The 15,000-nt window shown below is 49.2% G+C and overlaps 1 protein-coding gene across 1 annotated transcript in view; it reads left to right on the top strand.

Annotated features, from left to right (window-relative positions):
- Nucleotides 1-15,000, top strand: part of fras1 (Fraser extracellular matrix complex subunit 1) — a 134,069-nt gene that overhangs the window by 67,302 nt on the left and 51,767 nt on the right. Inside the window, 6 exon segments of the mRNA XM_062544154.1 lie at nucleotides 6,235-6,390; nucleotides 7,815-7,961; nucleotides 8,325-8,471; nucleotides 11,947-12,087; nucleotides 12,898-13,038; nucleotides 13,823-13,963. Of these exon segments, the coding sequence (XP_062400138.1) occupies nucleotides 6,235-6,390; nucleotides 7,815-7,961; nucleotides 8,325-8,471; nucleotides 11,947-12,087; nucleotides 12,898-13,038; nucleotides 13,823-13,963 (873 nt within the window).

Genomic DNA, 15,000 nt, shown 5'->3' with positions numbered 1-15,000 from the left:
AATACAGCAGAACAACAAAAGCGACAGAAAGAAAAAAAAAGGAACCAGTTCTGCTCTAAACGTTTTGCCACTAATGCTTGCTTTTGTTTCATGAGTTAGGACACAATGTCAGTTTCTCCATGAAACATTAAGTGCTATTCGCACGTCTAAAGGAGAGGTGATTGTCTCATCCCCCCTCAGCTCCCTGGTAAATGGACTCTGCATCTCCTCCAGCGTCTCCCATTTATCTAGTCATCGAGCTGAACAAATGACTAAGTGGAGAAATATACATGTTTCAATGTTCAAAGTGGCACCATCTGTCAGTTTATTTTCCTCTTTGCGGAGAGTCTAACTTTCCAATTCAGGGCAATATTCTCTCCTCTATTCTCTCTCTCTCTCTCTCTCTCTTCTCTCTCTCTCTCTCTCTCTCTCTCTCTCTCCCTCTCTCTCTCTCTCTCTCTCTCTCTCTCTCTCTCTCTCTCTCTCTCTCTCTCTCTCTCTCTCTCTCTCTCTCTCTCTCTCTCTCTGTTGATTGTAGATGCCCTTGCAGGTATTCAGAAGTCACCACATAGAGTTTTCATCTATTGCAGTGCATCTGAAACAGTGTTAGTCAGGGTTTATGTCTGTATTCCACGAGGTAATTGTGCTGGGGTGAGTCGATGCTTCCAGGAAAGCAAAAGCCCCAAATGCTATTTGCGACTGATGGTGTTTTGCAACCTAGGTGCCATATTCACTTTGCAGTGATCAGGTGCACTTACTAACTGCATTACTCTTACCTTTCTCTCTCTCTCTCTCTCTCTCGCTCTCCCTCGCTCTCCCTCGCTCTCTCTCTCTTTTTCTTTGTTTCTTCCTCTCTCTTAAGAAGCACTTCATAGACAATGCCTCAGACCTCGCCTGCCATCGCTTAACCTCTGAGGGGAATTTATATTTGAGAAAAGCCAACAATATTCTCTCTCCTCGTCTCTTTGTCATTTCCCTTCTCTCTCCCCCCCCCCCCCCCTCGTCTTTGTCTATCTCTGTCTATATCTTTTTCGTACCGCCTATTCCGATGCCAAGATCATGCTGAGAGACAGAGAGAGAGAGAGAGAAGAGAGGGACAATCCCGACTGCATGCATCAGCTCAACCCTGTGCTATCGGACGAGATTACATGTGGAGTTAGACCTCATTATCAGCGCGTCTATCAACCCTCAGCAACCCTCAGCGCCCGCACCCCTCCGTGGGTTTGTTGTTGTCTGAGGTGTTTGTGGGTGTCTTTATCAAGGCTCAGCAGTGGGGCCCTGTTGTGATAAGAGGCCATGATGGCCCAGGAGGAAAAGCAGAGGTGCTGAGATGATTTTGGCCGACACGTATCAGACAGCACAACGGGCAGTTTTGACGTCCCTGTGTCCCTATACCTTTTAGCACCTGCTGGAACACCTGCCCGTGGGATCGCAGTAGAACACAGTGGTCTGAACCTGCAACCGGATGAGCTGGAGAGGCCCGTACTTGGAGTCAAAAAGCATGTGGATTCCCTTAATAGACCTTGCATGTCAACTTCAGGCTAGACAGTGTGAAGTGAAGTCCTTAAGACAGGCTGTGGCCTACTTCTTCGGTTCAGTTGGGTTCCATAATGCATTGTCTGTCTCCTATATTAAATCTAGAGCTGATTGATTTGTGATTTGACATAGCGTAGCAGCGTCAGTAAAGCAAAGACAGGGAAGCGCTCTCCAGAGAACACTCCAGAAGCCCCAGGCCCGATGTAAATTTGAGTGTGAAATTGAAAGCATTGTGTCAGATTCTGCCTCTTTTCCACCATCGCTTGGCTTTAAGAAAGAGAAGCCTGAGCAGTAATTACATTTCGGTTTCTCCCGTGTAGAGAACGCCGTACCACGGGAGACCAAACGATTGCGGCGTTAAACGTGTGCATCGAAACCGACACCACTGATTTGATTATGTTGTTTTTGTTGTGTTGTTGTTGTCAGCGGGGTGTATCTCCAAAGATGTTATAGAAGAAAATTGAGGCTTACGCGTTCACCCTCAGCCCAAGGTTTTCTGGCCCCTGCGTCGGCTGGTCGGTGGTCAGGCGGCCGTGACAGCGGAGCTCATCTGTTCCGCGCCGCTCGACGGTCACATCGCTCGCCGCTCCAGCCGAGAGCCGCACTGCCCCACCGACTGCACTAATAATGTGGCGAGGATTCCTTTTCCCCTCTCCTGCACACTCCCTCACTCTCTCCATCTCGCTCCACTTCTCTCTGTCTTCTAGCGTCTGTCCTCCCTCACACACTCTATCCCTCGCTCATTTCTTTCTTCCTCATTTCTCTCTTCCTCTCTTCTGTCTCACACCGTTCCCTTCTTTACCTTACACACACTCTCTTTTCTTCTCTCTCTCTCTCTCCATCTCACTCACTCTCTTTCTCTGTCTCGGTCATGCTTTGGCTCTCTCTCACACACTCACCCAGTTAGCAATTCTCTGCTCCTATCTCTTTCTAAGTATCTATCTTTTATGTTCCCTCTCTCTTTCTTTTTTTCTCTCCCTCCCCCTCCTCCTTTTTCTATCACAGGACAATGGCTCTCATTGAGTCATTTTGCAGCCTTTTCAATCTCTTCTCACAGTTCCCTTCATCTCCTGGACTCTCTCTGTCTCTCTCTCTGTCTCTCTCTCTCTCTCTCTCTCTCTCTCTCTCTTGCTCTCTCTTTCTCTCTCTCTCATTCACTCACTCTCTCGCTGTGTTCCTGCTCCGGTCCACTTCGTCTCCTCTTTCAAAGGCGTCTGACTCATCTGGTGCACTAACCCTGCACCCCCCCCAGACACACACACACACACACACACACACACACACACACACACACACACCACCACCACCACCACCGCCCCATGCTTGTGCTGACCCCTCCGTCTCGCGCCTGGCATGGTTATCACGACTGCCCATTACCACTGCAGAAAGATTACAGGGGAGCCGGGCAGGCAGCGCTGCAGCACCAGAGGTCTGTGCCAAGCTTCCCATCTCTCTCCCAGCCCGTGAAAAGCCAATCCGTCCAGCCCTGAACCGCAGGCACACAGGCACAGCCGCTACCACAGCGTATTGGTTAATGTAAGTCTGTGTATCTGTGTGTGTGTTTCTAAGGGTCAGGTTTTGGCTCAGTTACAGGTGGTGTTTATGTATTACAGTAGGTGGGAGCCCTTCAAGCCACCCACTTTTATGAGCAAAAAAGCAGTGGGACCACTGCACCATTGTATAGCTATGGGCATGAGTGCACAGTACACACCTACCTGCCCACGCACACCTGTGCCCAAACTTTTACCTGACAAGCATTCATTAATGATACAGCCGGATGTTTAAAGTGGAGTGTGCCGCATTCATGCCCATGTCTGTGTGCGGAGGAGTTCAGACGGGCGAAGTGAAGTGAAGAAGTGAAGTGCCATCTGGTGGCATCAGTGCCCCCGGTGTAAGCGGCGGCCAGGTGCAAATCGGCTGGCGTGGCACCCTGCGTGGCACCCGTGTGCCGCGCGTTTCAAGCTGGCGTTAGAATTCTCGCCGAGCGCCTCCTACGTGAGCACACAGCTGAATCGTGCCGTACGCGCCGCCCCCTTCACTGTCCTGCTCTCCGTCCGTCAGATGAGCCATCTGGACCGTCCAATTTAGCCTCTCGAGCCGTCGCAAGGTGACCCTAAACAGGCGCCGACGTATGCTAAACAGCCATTAAGCAGCCTGGCCGTGTTTAATATTTAACGCTCGGAGGGATCGGAGGAACGGATTTATCTGTTATCCGTTAAGTTCCGGGGCTGAGGGGAGGGTGCGCCTCCTAACCCGCGGCTGGCCCCCGGCTCGCGCTCTATCTCCCGCTCGATCTTTAATTAGGCTCCGGTGCCACTGATAATGACTGAAGGTACACGCTCAGGCTAATGACACTGCTTTAAAAAACAGGCAGACATCGACTCTCGCTCAAAGGTGTTGTGCATTCAGTGACTTGTGTTTGTGTGTGTGTGTGAGTGTGTGTGTGTGTGCCGTTGGATTTTATAGTGTTGAGGGCGATAAGAGGAGAGTGAAGTGAACTACACCTGCATGTTTACACAACATAATTGGTGCTTGTTTTGCCCTCTGTGTGTGATGCCAGGAATGACAAGAGTAATTTCCCGGGTCGGCGTGGGGTCATCATGTATTATTAATTCCCTGCTCTTAACTCTATAGGATTAGCGTGTGAAGTTTGGTGTGACGCGGGCTTCTTTTTTAGCCTCCCCCGTGTTCGTAGTCGTGCAGCCTACATGAATTTTTCAAGCGTGTTTCGGCAGTGTGACATTCGCTTTTGGATAATGCAAGTTTATTTGTTTTTCGTCAGCCACTTTCTTCTTCTCAAAGTGGAACACGGCGAGACAAGCCAAGGATTTGTCTTCCCAAAGGCCATTAAAGTGTTTTTAAGCGTTAAGCAAAGATTCTTAAGCGCTACTACGCTCTTAATATCTTTAGTATTGACGTTAATCTTTGGCAGCAAACTCACCTGCACACAGGTGTTGCTCTCGCGTGGAACACGAGCCCATTGTGGTGAGAAGGTGCGTGAAGAGAGGAAGGCTTGGCCAGTGCTGCCCCCTCATTCACTGCCCCTTTCCCATGACCCTAGCCGCCCACACCATCGCCAGAGCCAAGACCCCCCGTCCAATAAATCCACTGATCCTCGTCCCAAGCCGCCCACACACCGTTGCCGGACGCCCTCCAATGAATCCGCCGAGCCTTGTCCAGATTGGGAGCGAGCCGCCTCGACTTGTTGCTTTTCCTCTGAAATACAAAGAGGAATGGAATGGACGCAGTTGATTGAAAAGCTGCAGGCTTGGCGGAGGTTATAGAGGTGTGGAATTAGGTGGTGTGTGTGTGTGTGTGTGTGTGTGTGTGTGTGTGTGTGTGTGTGTGTGTGTGTGTGTGTGTGTGTGTGTGTGTGTGTGTGTGTGTGTGTGTGTGTGTGTGTGTGTGTGTGTGTGTGTGTGTGTGTGTGTGTGTGTGTGTGTGTGTGTGTGTGTGTGTGTGTCTGTCTGTGTGTGTGTCGAGCTGGGGCTTCTTAGACCTTTAATTTGCTGCTTGAGAAATGCTGTGTGAGGTATATGCCTGATAGCACCACCCCCCCTCCCACTGTCCAGAGTGCCATTTGAGGCTTCAGCATCCCTGTTCCTTGACCTCGTCCTTTCAGACTCTGTATTTGGATGCTAATGCGGCGGGGAGGAAGAGAGGAGTTCCTGTGTCGCTATCTCTCTCTCCATCCACCCCAGAGTCTTTTATCGGCCCCCCTCACCTGGGCCGCCAGGACACGGCTTTTTTGTTTGTGTGTCCAGAGATAGGCATCTGGGGGCTTGGCGCTCTGCTTGAGGTGTCTGCGATGTTCCAGTACGATTCCTCTTCCCACCCACACATACAGTACACACACACACACACACACACACACAAACACACATACACACACACACAAACACAGACAAGCGCACACACATACACACTCACACACATACAGTACACAATCACACACACACACACACACACACAGAGTCTTTATTTACCTGCCCCATCCTCTTCTTTCACCCTCATTAGATAAGAAGGGCTTTGAGATGAAAGGATTGTTTTCCTCACACATCACCATGTGTGTGATCGTGAGCAGGGATTTATAGGTGATGTGTTATGGCTTGTGACAAGTGCAATGTATATGTGTGATGATTATGACTGTCATTTGATTACTGAATCGCTATAATTCTTGACAGTCTTTAATTTATGTGCCATTATGTTGATATTGATATTCTTTCTCTTCTCTCTCTTCCTCTCTCTCTCTGTCTCCCTCTCTCTCTCTGTCCCTCTCTCTTTATCTCATAACCCACCATCCTTTCCCCTCCCCTCCCCATCTCTCTCCCTCCCTCCCTCTCTCCCTCCTTCCTCTCTCATTCCCTCTCTCTCCCTCTCCCTCCCCCCTCACTTTCTCCCTCCCTTTTTCGATCCGTTCATCAACCCCCTCTCTCTCTCTCTCACTCTCTCCTCCTCCCTCCCTCCTTCCTCTCCCCTTCCCTCTCTCTCCCTCTCTCTATCCCTCTCCCACACTCTCTCCCTCCCTCCTTCACTCCCTCTACCCCCGTCTCTCTCTGTCTACCTCTCTTTCTCCCTCTCCCCCTCTCCTCCTCCCTCTCCCCTTCCCTCTCTCTCCCCCTCACTCCCTCCCTCCCTCCCTCCTTCACTCCGTTCCTCTACCCTCCTCCTCCCCCTCTCCCCCTCTCCCCCTCCTCCCTCTCTTCCTGTCTGTCCCAGAGTGCCAGGGTGGGTGCCAGCGCTGCACGGCGGAGCTGCAGTCGGGCGTGGGCACGGTGTGCCTGTGGTGCCGGGCGCCCAGGACCCTGCTGCTGGGGGACAGCTGCGTCGCTCAGTGCCCAGCGCGCCACTACCCGTGGCACGGCGCCTGCAAGAGTGAGTGAGCCCACCGCCGCCTCCTGGCGCCCGGCGCACTGCCATCCACGTGGACTGGCATGCACACACACATGCACGCACACACACATTCATACACACTCACACACACACTCACACACACAGACACATTCATACACACACATGCGCACGCACACGCACACACACACACACACACACACACACACACACACACACACACACACACACACACTCACACATACATTCATGCCCACACACACACATCTATACACACACAAACACACACACATGCACACACACACACACACACACACACACACACACACACACACACACACACACATTCACATGCACACACACACACAAATTATGCGCGCACACACACACACAGCCTCCCTCTCCTCTGCCCCTGTCATCCTCACCGCCATTATCGCCATTATGTTAATAATCACTGGTGATATTTCTCTCAGCGGGGCACAAATGCCAGCCATACGAGCCCGCTGAGAGCAGCCTGGGCATTCTAGGCTGTGTGTGTGTGTGTGTGTGTGTGTGTCTGTGTGTTCGTGTGTGTGTGTGTGTGTCTGTGTGTTTCTGTGTCTGTGTCTGTCTGTGTGTGTGTGTGTGTGTGTCTCTCTGTCCGTGTGTGTCTGTCTGTCCGTGTGTGTGTGTGTGTGTGTGTGTGTGTGTGTGTGTGTGTGTGTGTGTTGTAGACCCACACTCTCTCAGGGCGAGCCACGGGACATCATTTGCAACCCTCCTCAGATTCCCCCGGACCCCAGAGCCCCATTATACATGTCTATATCAAGCCCAGTGTCTGTTTTAGTGGCTTGCATATTTAACCACCGCAACTCTTTTACAGCCCTCTGGATTAGTGGGAAAAGGCCAATGCATTTGTTTTATTAGTCATTAGCGTTAATAGTGTCATTAATAAGTCATTTTTTACAAGATTAATAGATTAATTATTAAGACTCCCACACACACACACACACACACACACACACACACACACACACACACACACACACACACACACACACACACACACACACATTGGGTTATTAGGGATATTTCTGAGAGTCAGTGGCATGTTTAGCATCTACTGTAACTAATGTCCCGTCTCATTTGTATGGGGGAGCTCTTGCAACTGTGCAGGCTACAGTATGTGCAGGATATCGACCCTCTATACCCTCTGCAGATCTGTTGACGTCAGAGCGCTAATTCATCCATAATTGCCTTGTGGTCACTCATGAATCAAATTCAGAGTCATAGGCTGCATATTCATTTTCTATTTTTACCTCCACCAAGGAGGTTATGTTTTCATCTGGGTTTGCTTGTATGTTTGTCTGTTTGTCTGTTTGTCTATTTGTTAGTAAATCACTCAAAAAGTAATGGATGGATTTCTAGTCTATTTATTTATTTGTTTGTTTGTTTGTTTACCCACCCAGAATGCCACCCGTCCTGTGAGAGCTGCCATGGGGAGGGCCCTCTGGCCTGCACCTCCTGTGTGGCCCCTGGCCTGCTGCTGCCCACGGCTCTGTGTGGGTCCCGCTGCCCTACCGGCTACTACGCAGACGGGGAGCGCGTGTGTCGAGGTGGGTGTCCGAGGGGTTTAATCGCTGACCATCAGATCGCAGCACACGCAAGAGGCTGATGATAGATGACTGCAAATGTCTGATTGCAGTAATTGATTAGATTCAGTGTTATTGTCATTGTGCAGAGTACAAGTACAAAGACAACAAAATGCAGTTAGTGATGATGTTAATGTTTGCTGATGTTTATGAGATAAAATCAGGTTACTGTAAGATAGATACTGCTGACAGATTTGAAGCAAGAAGTCAATGAGTGCATGCGTGTAAATCTTCACTGTGTGTGTGTGTGTGTGTGTGTGTGTGTGTGTGTGTGTGTGTGTGTGTGTGTGTGTGTGTGTGTGTGTGTGTGTGTTTGTGTGTGTATAGCGTGTGACAGCCAGTGCCTGGCGTGTGAGGCGGCGGGGGGGTGCACCTCCTGTCGGGACCCGGCCAAAGTGCTCCTGTTCGGAGAGTGCCAGTACGAGAGCTGCGCTCACCAGTACTACCTCAACTCCACCACCCGCACCTGCAGAGGTACACCACCAGCACCACAACACCACCCACTACACCACCAGCACCACAGCACCACCCACTACAGCTCACACCACCAGCACCACAACACCACCCACTACAGCTCACACCACCAGCACCACAACACCACCCACTACACCACCAGCACCACAGCACCACCCACTACAGCTCACACCACCAGCACCACAACACCACCCACTACAGCTCACACCACCAACACCACCCACTACACCACCACCAGCACCACAACACCACCCACTACACCACCAGCACCACAGCACCCACTACAGCTCACACCACCAGCACCACAACACCACCCACTACAGCTCACACCACCAGCACCACAACACCACCCACTACACCACCAGCACCACAGCACCACCCACTACAGCTCACACCACCAGCACCACAACACCACCCACTACAGCACCAACCACTACAGCTCACGACACGCCACCAGCACCACACCATTCAAACTCCATTGTATTCACTTACTTACTGTTAGGGTTGGGTATCGAGAATCGAGAATCGATTGGAACCGGAACCGGCTTTCCGATATACCCGGTATCGTTCAAAAGTTTAAATTTCAATACCTAGTATCGATTCTCAGTACGCTGACCGGAAGAAGAAACCGCTGAACACCAACAAAGAAGCATCCACCGGAAGTGTTCGCACAACTGTAACTATATAGCCAATGGACCTTGCCCAAAACTTGTGACAACAGGCCTTACCCTCATAAGTTGCTTTTTATTGTTTATTTGCTATTCTGCACCAGGTTAGCCGAGTGGGAGCAAGACAACATGTTTAAGTATCTGCCGCATCATACACACATGTGTAGCCTAAATGTGTTTTCATGAGGTTTCATTACATTATAATATTTATATTCAAGTTCATAGATTTGATATTTATATTGTAGTTCAAAACAGTCCTGTGAGAAATTCATAGTAAAGTTGATGGAGACGGTCAGACTATTTCATTCAGAAAGACCGTTAGCTAGCTTATTAAAATACTGGTGTCCTAAACTTTTTGACCCTGCCTCTTAAAAGAATCGGAATCGAGAATCGGTAGGAACCGGAATCGAAACAACGAATCGGAATCGGAACCGGAATCGTTCAAATTCAAACGATACCCAACCCTACTTACTGTAACACTTCACTCTAACCCTTAAGTAAGTAAGCTGTTTGACGACAGCACTTGTGATTTTGACAACTCTGAGCTTGTGAGACTAACTTCATCATCTTCAGGCTGGACTGAATCAATATATGCTCACCTTTTCGCCCTCTTAATACTTCCCTGCTGAGCTGAAATGTCATCATCATCTTCTGTTGGCGTTGGTTCCTACTGTAGCACTCTTCAGCCTGCTGGATATGTGACCTCAGGGTGTCTCTGTGTGACGAGCTGAAGTGTAAATCAATTCTCTATCTCTGCCTAATGATTCTACATGGGAATCACAAGTTTGTCCCCAAATACACAAACTCTGTCCAGACAAAGAACTTTCCGGTAATATCAGGCCATTTTGCGCTTCAGAGACAGGGAGAGAGAGATAGGGGAGGTTTTTTTTTTAAGAACACTTAGACAATTAGTATGGAGGAAAGTTTGTGGAGTTCTAAAAGTGAATTGCACTGGCCTGGTGAGAATGTGAGAATTTATCTCTGAATATTAACTTCATCATCTTCAGGCTGGACTGAATCAATATATGCTCACCTTTTCGCCCTCTTAATACTTCCCTGCTGAGCTGAAATGTCATCATCATCTTCTGTTGGCGTTGGTTCCTACTGTAGCACTCTTCAGCCTGCTGGATATGTGACCTCAGGGTGTCTCTGTGTGACGAGCTGAAGTGTAAATCAATTCTCTATCTCTGCCTAATGATTCTACAGTGTGGTCTCTGAGCTTAACAGAGCTCTGTGAGTGGTTCATTTCACTTGAAGACTGGAATATCACGAAGAGGACTCGCCGCTTAGCAAGACTATGCGCAGGCGCGAGACACGTGAGGGCAGAATTTACAATTGTTCCTCCGGGACCAGATGCGGTTGAAATACGGTAAAAAAAAGAGGCGAATTGAAAAGTTGAGCTCCTGTAGCGTTGTCTGTCTCTAGCGCAGGGGGGTGGCGTAATGATATTTTTTTTGATGGGAGCGCCTCAGCGTCGGGCGAGAGCCGCGCGGACCGAACGAGCCTTCGCCCGGCCCCGGCGTGAAGCTCCATCACCGCTTTTGATTTTTATGGGCTTTCCCTCTCGCCCATAAATGTCCCCCAGTCTCCCCGCCAGTCATAAAATTCATATACCGCCGAAAAATATGGACGAGGTCCCATAGAATATATAGTGGCATTATGGCCAGGATTTCTTACCCCATAACTTTGCACATAGTGTGGCGGTATATTCTCCTTCCTGACAGACAGGTATATAACCCCGTGCTGTTTTGTGGTTGTGGTTGGTGTGTGTGTGTGTGTGTGTGTGTGTGTGTGTGTGTGTGTGTGTGTGTGTGTGTGTGTGTGTGTGTGTGTGGGGTGGGGGTCGGATGAATCTGGATGAATCTGGAAGTGTTTCACAAGTGTAATGTTGCTATGTTAGAAACGTGGTTTCTAAAGGTGGAGGGTAAACGTCCTTACCTGACTTCAGGCTCCTAATACCAAAAAGAGGATTGGATGAGATTTCTGTCGACTTTTTGTGGCGTTTCACAAGAAAAAAATCTTCCCAGAGGGAGTGAAAAGCATTTTGCAGGCTTATGGAGGATTAAGGAAAGGAATGACCAGGGCAGAGCAGGGACCAGGGGAGACACCCCGCGGCTTCCCAGCGTCCCTCTGGGCAGAGCACCGAGATGACCTTCGACCCCTGCTCTCTGTCCTGCCCTGACAAGTTCAGCGCGTCGCAGGGGAAGACTCAGCAGCAGCAGAGGCGCAGAGGGAAGAGTGAGTCGGTCATCTAAGGTGGACGCCGGCCAGCACAGCCACATGGGAAGCACAAGTTTGTCCCCAAATATACAAACTCTGTCCAGACAAAGAACTTTCCGGTAATATCAGGCCATTTTGCGCTTCAGAGAGAGGGAGCGAGAGATAGGGGAGTTTTTTTTTTTTTAAGAACACTTAGACAATTAGTATGGAGGAAAGTTTGTGGAGTTCTAAAAGTGAATTGCACTGGTCTGGTGAGAATGTGAGAATTTATCTCTGAATATTAACACAATATCTGATTCAGAGCAAACGTGATTTTTTCATGAGAGATTTTTTCCTCTCTTTCTCTCGCTCGCACTTCTGCTTTCTCACGTTTCCTCCCTCCCTTGTCTCTTAATCATTCCTCTCACACCCTGTTTCACTCCAACATCATCATACATCATTAATTTGTTCCATCTCTCTCTCTCTCTCCCCTCTGTATCTCTCTCCCACTCACTCTCTCCTCTCTCCCTCTCTCTCTCTCTCTCCCTCTCCCCCCCCCCTCTCTCTCTCTCTCTCCCTCCCTCTCTCTCTCCTCCTCTCTCCTGTAGAGTGTGATTGGAGCTGTAACGCGTGTCGTGGCCCCCTGCACACCGACTGCCTGCAGTGCATGGAGGGCTACGTGCTCCAGGACGGCGTCTGCGCCCAGGGTTGCTCCCCCGGCTTCTACCAGGACGGAGAGCGCTGCCTCGGTCAGTACCACACACACACACACACACACACACACACACACACACACACACCCCAACATCCCCCTGGCCCAGTGCACTAGCTCCACCATTATTAATCACATCTCCCTCACGCTCAACGGCCCGGTTCGTGCGCCGGGCCCGACCCAGGCTCATTAAGCCCGCCGAGCTGCATTGCCCATCACTCACCTCTCGGAGCTTTGGCACGGCGCTCGGAATGCCAGGCTGCTTTCAGCAGGGCTGCCTCTGCCCGGGCGAGTCTCCTCCCTCCTCGGCTAGGTCACGGCAAGGAGGAGTCGATCCGTGTGAAGTCTCATTAGGGTGGACCGAGCGAGCTGTGAAGAAATCACACAGTAAATGAATAGTGACAGTGTATGGCTTTATGCAATATTCTGCTCAGGTCAATGTCATGATTTATTATCATAAGACGTAATAATAAGGGTTTTTTTGGAGAACAAAATACTGTCTCCTAGTACTTCTGGTTTCAGTTAGTGTGAATGAGGATTAGTGAGAGTTGAACACTTTTCCTTCAAAATAAAGTCAACTGTAGTAGTTCTACTACATGGTTATGTTATGTTATGTTACTTAGCAGGCACCTTTACACCCTCTCTTTGCCTAATTACTCGATAACTATTAATAGATGAAGGCTTTTTTTAAAATGTAAATTGCATTTTCAGGCCAGACACAGACACTGTTAGCTAGCTTGTTGTCTGTCTTCCATAATGCTGTTTAATGTACCCAGAGCTGTCTACTATTCACATCAGAGGTGTCAAGATCAGACGCTAACCATGTTGGTGCTGTGGGTTTTTCCAGGGTGCGATGACCACTGTGAGAAGTGCCAGGGCCCCGGGCAGTGCCAGCGCTGTCAGTCGCCCTATGCCAACCTGCAGGGACAGTGCGTGCGGGAGTGTGGCAGTCGCCACTATCTGGACTCGGCCCTGCAGCAGTGTCCCGGTGAGATGCCCGTTCGGCGTCCGTCCTGTCTGTAGTCCGTTAACGCTTCACCTTTTAGGACCTTAGTTTAGCTCTTTATTTTAGATTGTGTTATTTTAGGTCATTTGATCCTCCTTTCATCCCCCTCCTCCTCTCCTCTGCCCTCTTTCTGTCCGTCATCTCTCTTGTTGCTGTCGCCCTCCATCTTGGCCCCTTCTAATCCTTGTCGTCCACCAATCTCTTCTCTGCTCCCCCCTTTTTTTTCTGTCCTCTATTCCTTTTGGTGTGAGTTGAAAGCTCCCGCGCTGCGGAGAAATCATCTCCCGATGACGCACGGAAATCTGGGCAGCCCTGGGGGGACATGTTGTGGTAGTGATCAAAATGGAGGCCTTAAAAAAATATAGACTCTCTCTCTCCTCTCCTCTTCTCATCAAAATGGGACCCTTAAAAAAATACACCCTCTCCTTCTCTCTCTCTCTCGCTCTCTCGCTCTCTCTCTCTCTCCCATCTTATCAGGGGCAGAGACTCTCTCTCTAACTTCCTCTCTCCTCTCCTCCTCAACATGGGGCCCTTAAAAAAACACACTCTCTCTTTCTTTCTCTCTCTCTCTCTCTCATCTCTTGAAGAGCAGTAGCTCCCTCTCTCTCTCCCCTCACTCTCTCCTCTCCTCCTCAAAATGGGGCCCTTAAAAAAAAAACATACTGTGTCTCACTCCCATCTCTTCAAGAGCAGAAACTCCCTCGCTCTCTCCCTCCCTCTCCTCCTCTCACCCTCCTCTCCTCTCCTCCTCTCCTCTCGTCTCCAGCGTGCTCGGCGGGCTGCGTGCGGTGCGAGGGGGAGAGCTGGTGCAGCGTCTGTGAGGAGAGCCTCTTCCTGAAGGACAGCCTCTGCACGCCCGACTGCGGCCACGGTTACTACGCCGACTGGGAGGGACGCGTCTGCCAAGGTAACCCAAGTGAAGGGAGCACCTTGGGACAAGGGCATGATGATGCGTGTGTGTGTGTGTGTGTGTGTATGTGTGTGTGTGTCCCCGCGCCTTGTCGTGTTTTGTCTCTGTGCACGCAATCCTGAAAGAGCCCCGCTGACATCCATTATGGATGAGAATAATTTATTGAAATATGCTCTATGTTAAATATTAAGTGCTTCTGGCGGAAGACATGTATGCATGTGCTTGAAGTTATTGCTCCACATAAAAGCAGCCGTGCCTACCAGAAGTACAACACTCGCTCAGTAATTGACCTAAGCTTCCTCTGCAATCCCAGAGCAGGACAACTCCTGCAAAATGAATGACTTTGTTACAAGAATTTGATCAGCCGATGAGAGAATTGCAATATACGTACATCCCTCGATGCATAGTATACCCTTTTGAAATATTGATATCTTAATATCAATGACTATGTTGGGATGAAGATGCGTAATGTTTGTTCAGTGTTTTGATCAATATTGTCATACAGTATTTCCAGGTAAAACCACTAAGTCTGCTGCTAAAATAGGTTTGTCCTGAATAGAACTTCTTCTTGAGTAAGGCGTTTTTTTAACCATTCACATCCACTTTTCTAACCACGCTGCAGTGATTTTTACAGTTTTTTTTTTATGAAAATAATTTATGAACAAGAACATGGGCCATGCAGGTGACTATGATGAAGCCTCTATTTCTTGTAGCTGTTCGAACCTGCATTAGATAGTTTAAATAGCCAACAACATTTGTTTTCTCAGTACAGATTACAGTTATTACAAGTTATTCTCCACTGTAAGGTGATTTATGGAATGAGTGCTTTCTCTTCATCCTCTGCCAATTACAGTTTGTTTGGTTGAGAGCAGTTTGAATAAACCACATGTAGGGTAAAGGATGCTAACCAATTTAATGACACAGAATCATATCAGCTAGGCTAATGGCTACCAGACATAAGCAGCTTTATGAACTGTTGTGTCCTTTCCTCATAGGTGTAACTAACTTGCAATAGTTGCTGAACCCACACATTC

This window comes from Sardina pilchardus, chromosome 8 (genome assembly GCF_963854185.1).
Source record: "Sardina pilchardus chromosome 8, fSarPil1.1, whole genome shotgun sequence".
Lineage (NCBI taxonomy): Eukaryota > Metazoa > Chordata > Actinopteri > Clupeiformes > Clupeidae > Sardina > Sardina pilchardus.
The sequence above is the reverse complement of the archived record's forward strand: the minus strand, read 5'-3'. Positions and strand labels throughout refer to the sequence as shown.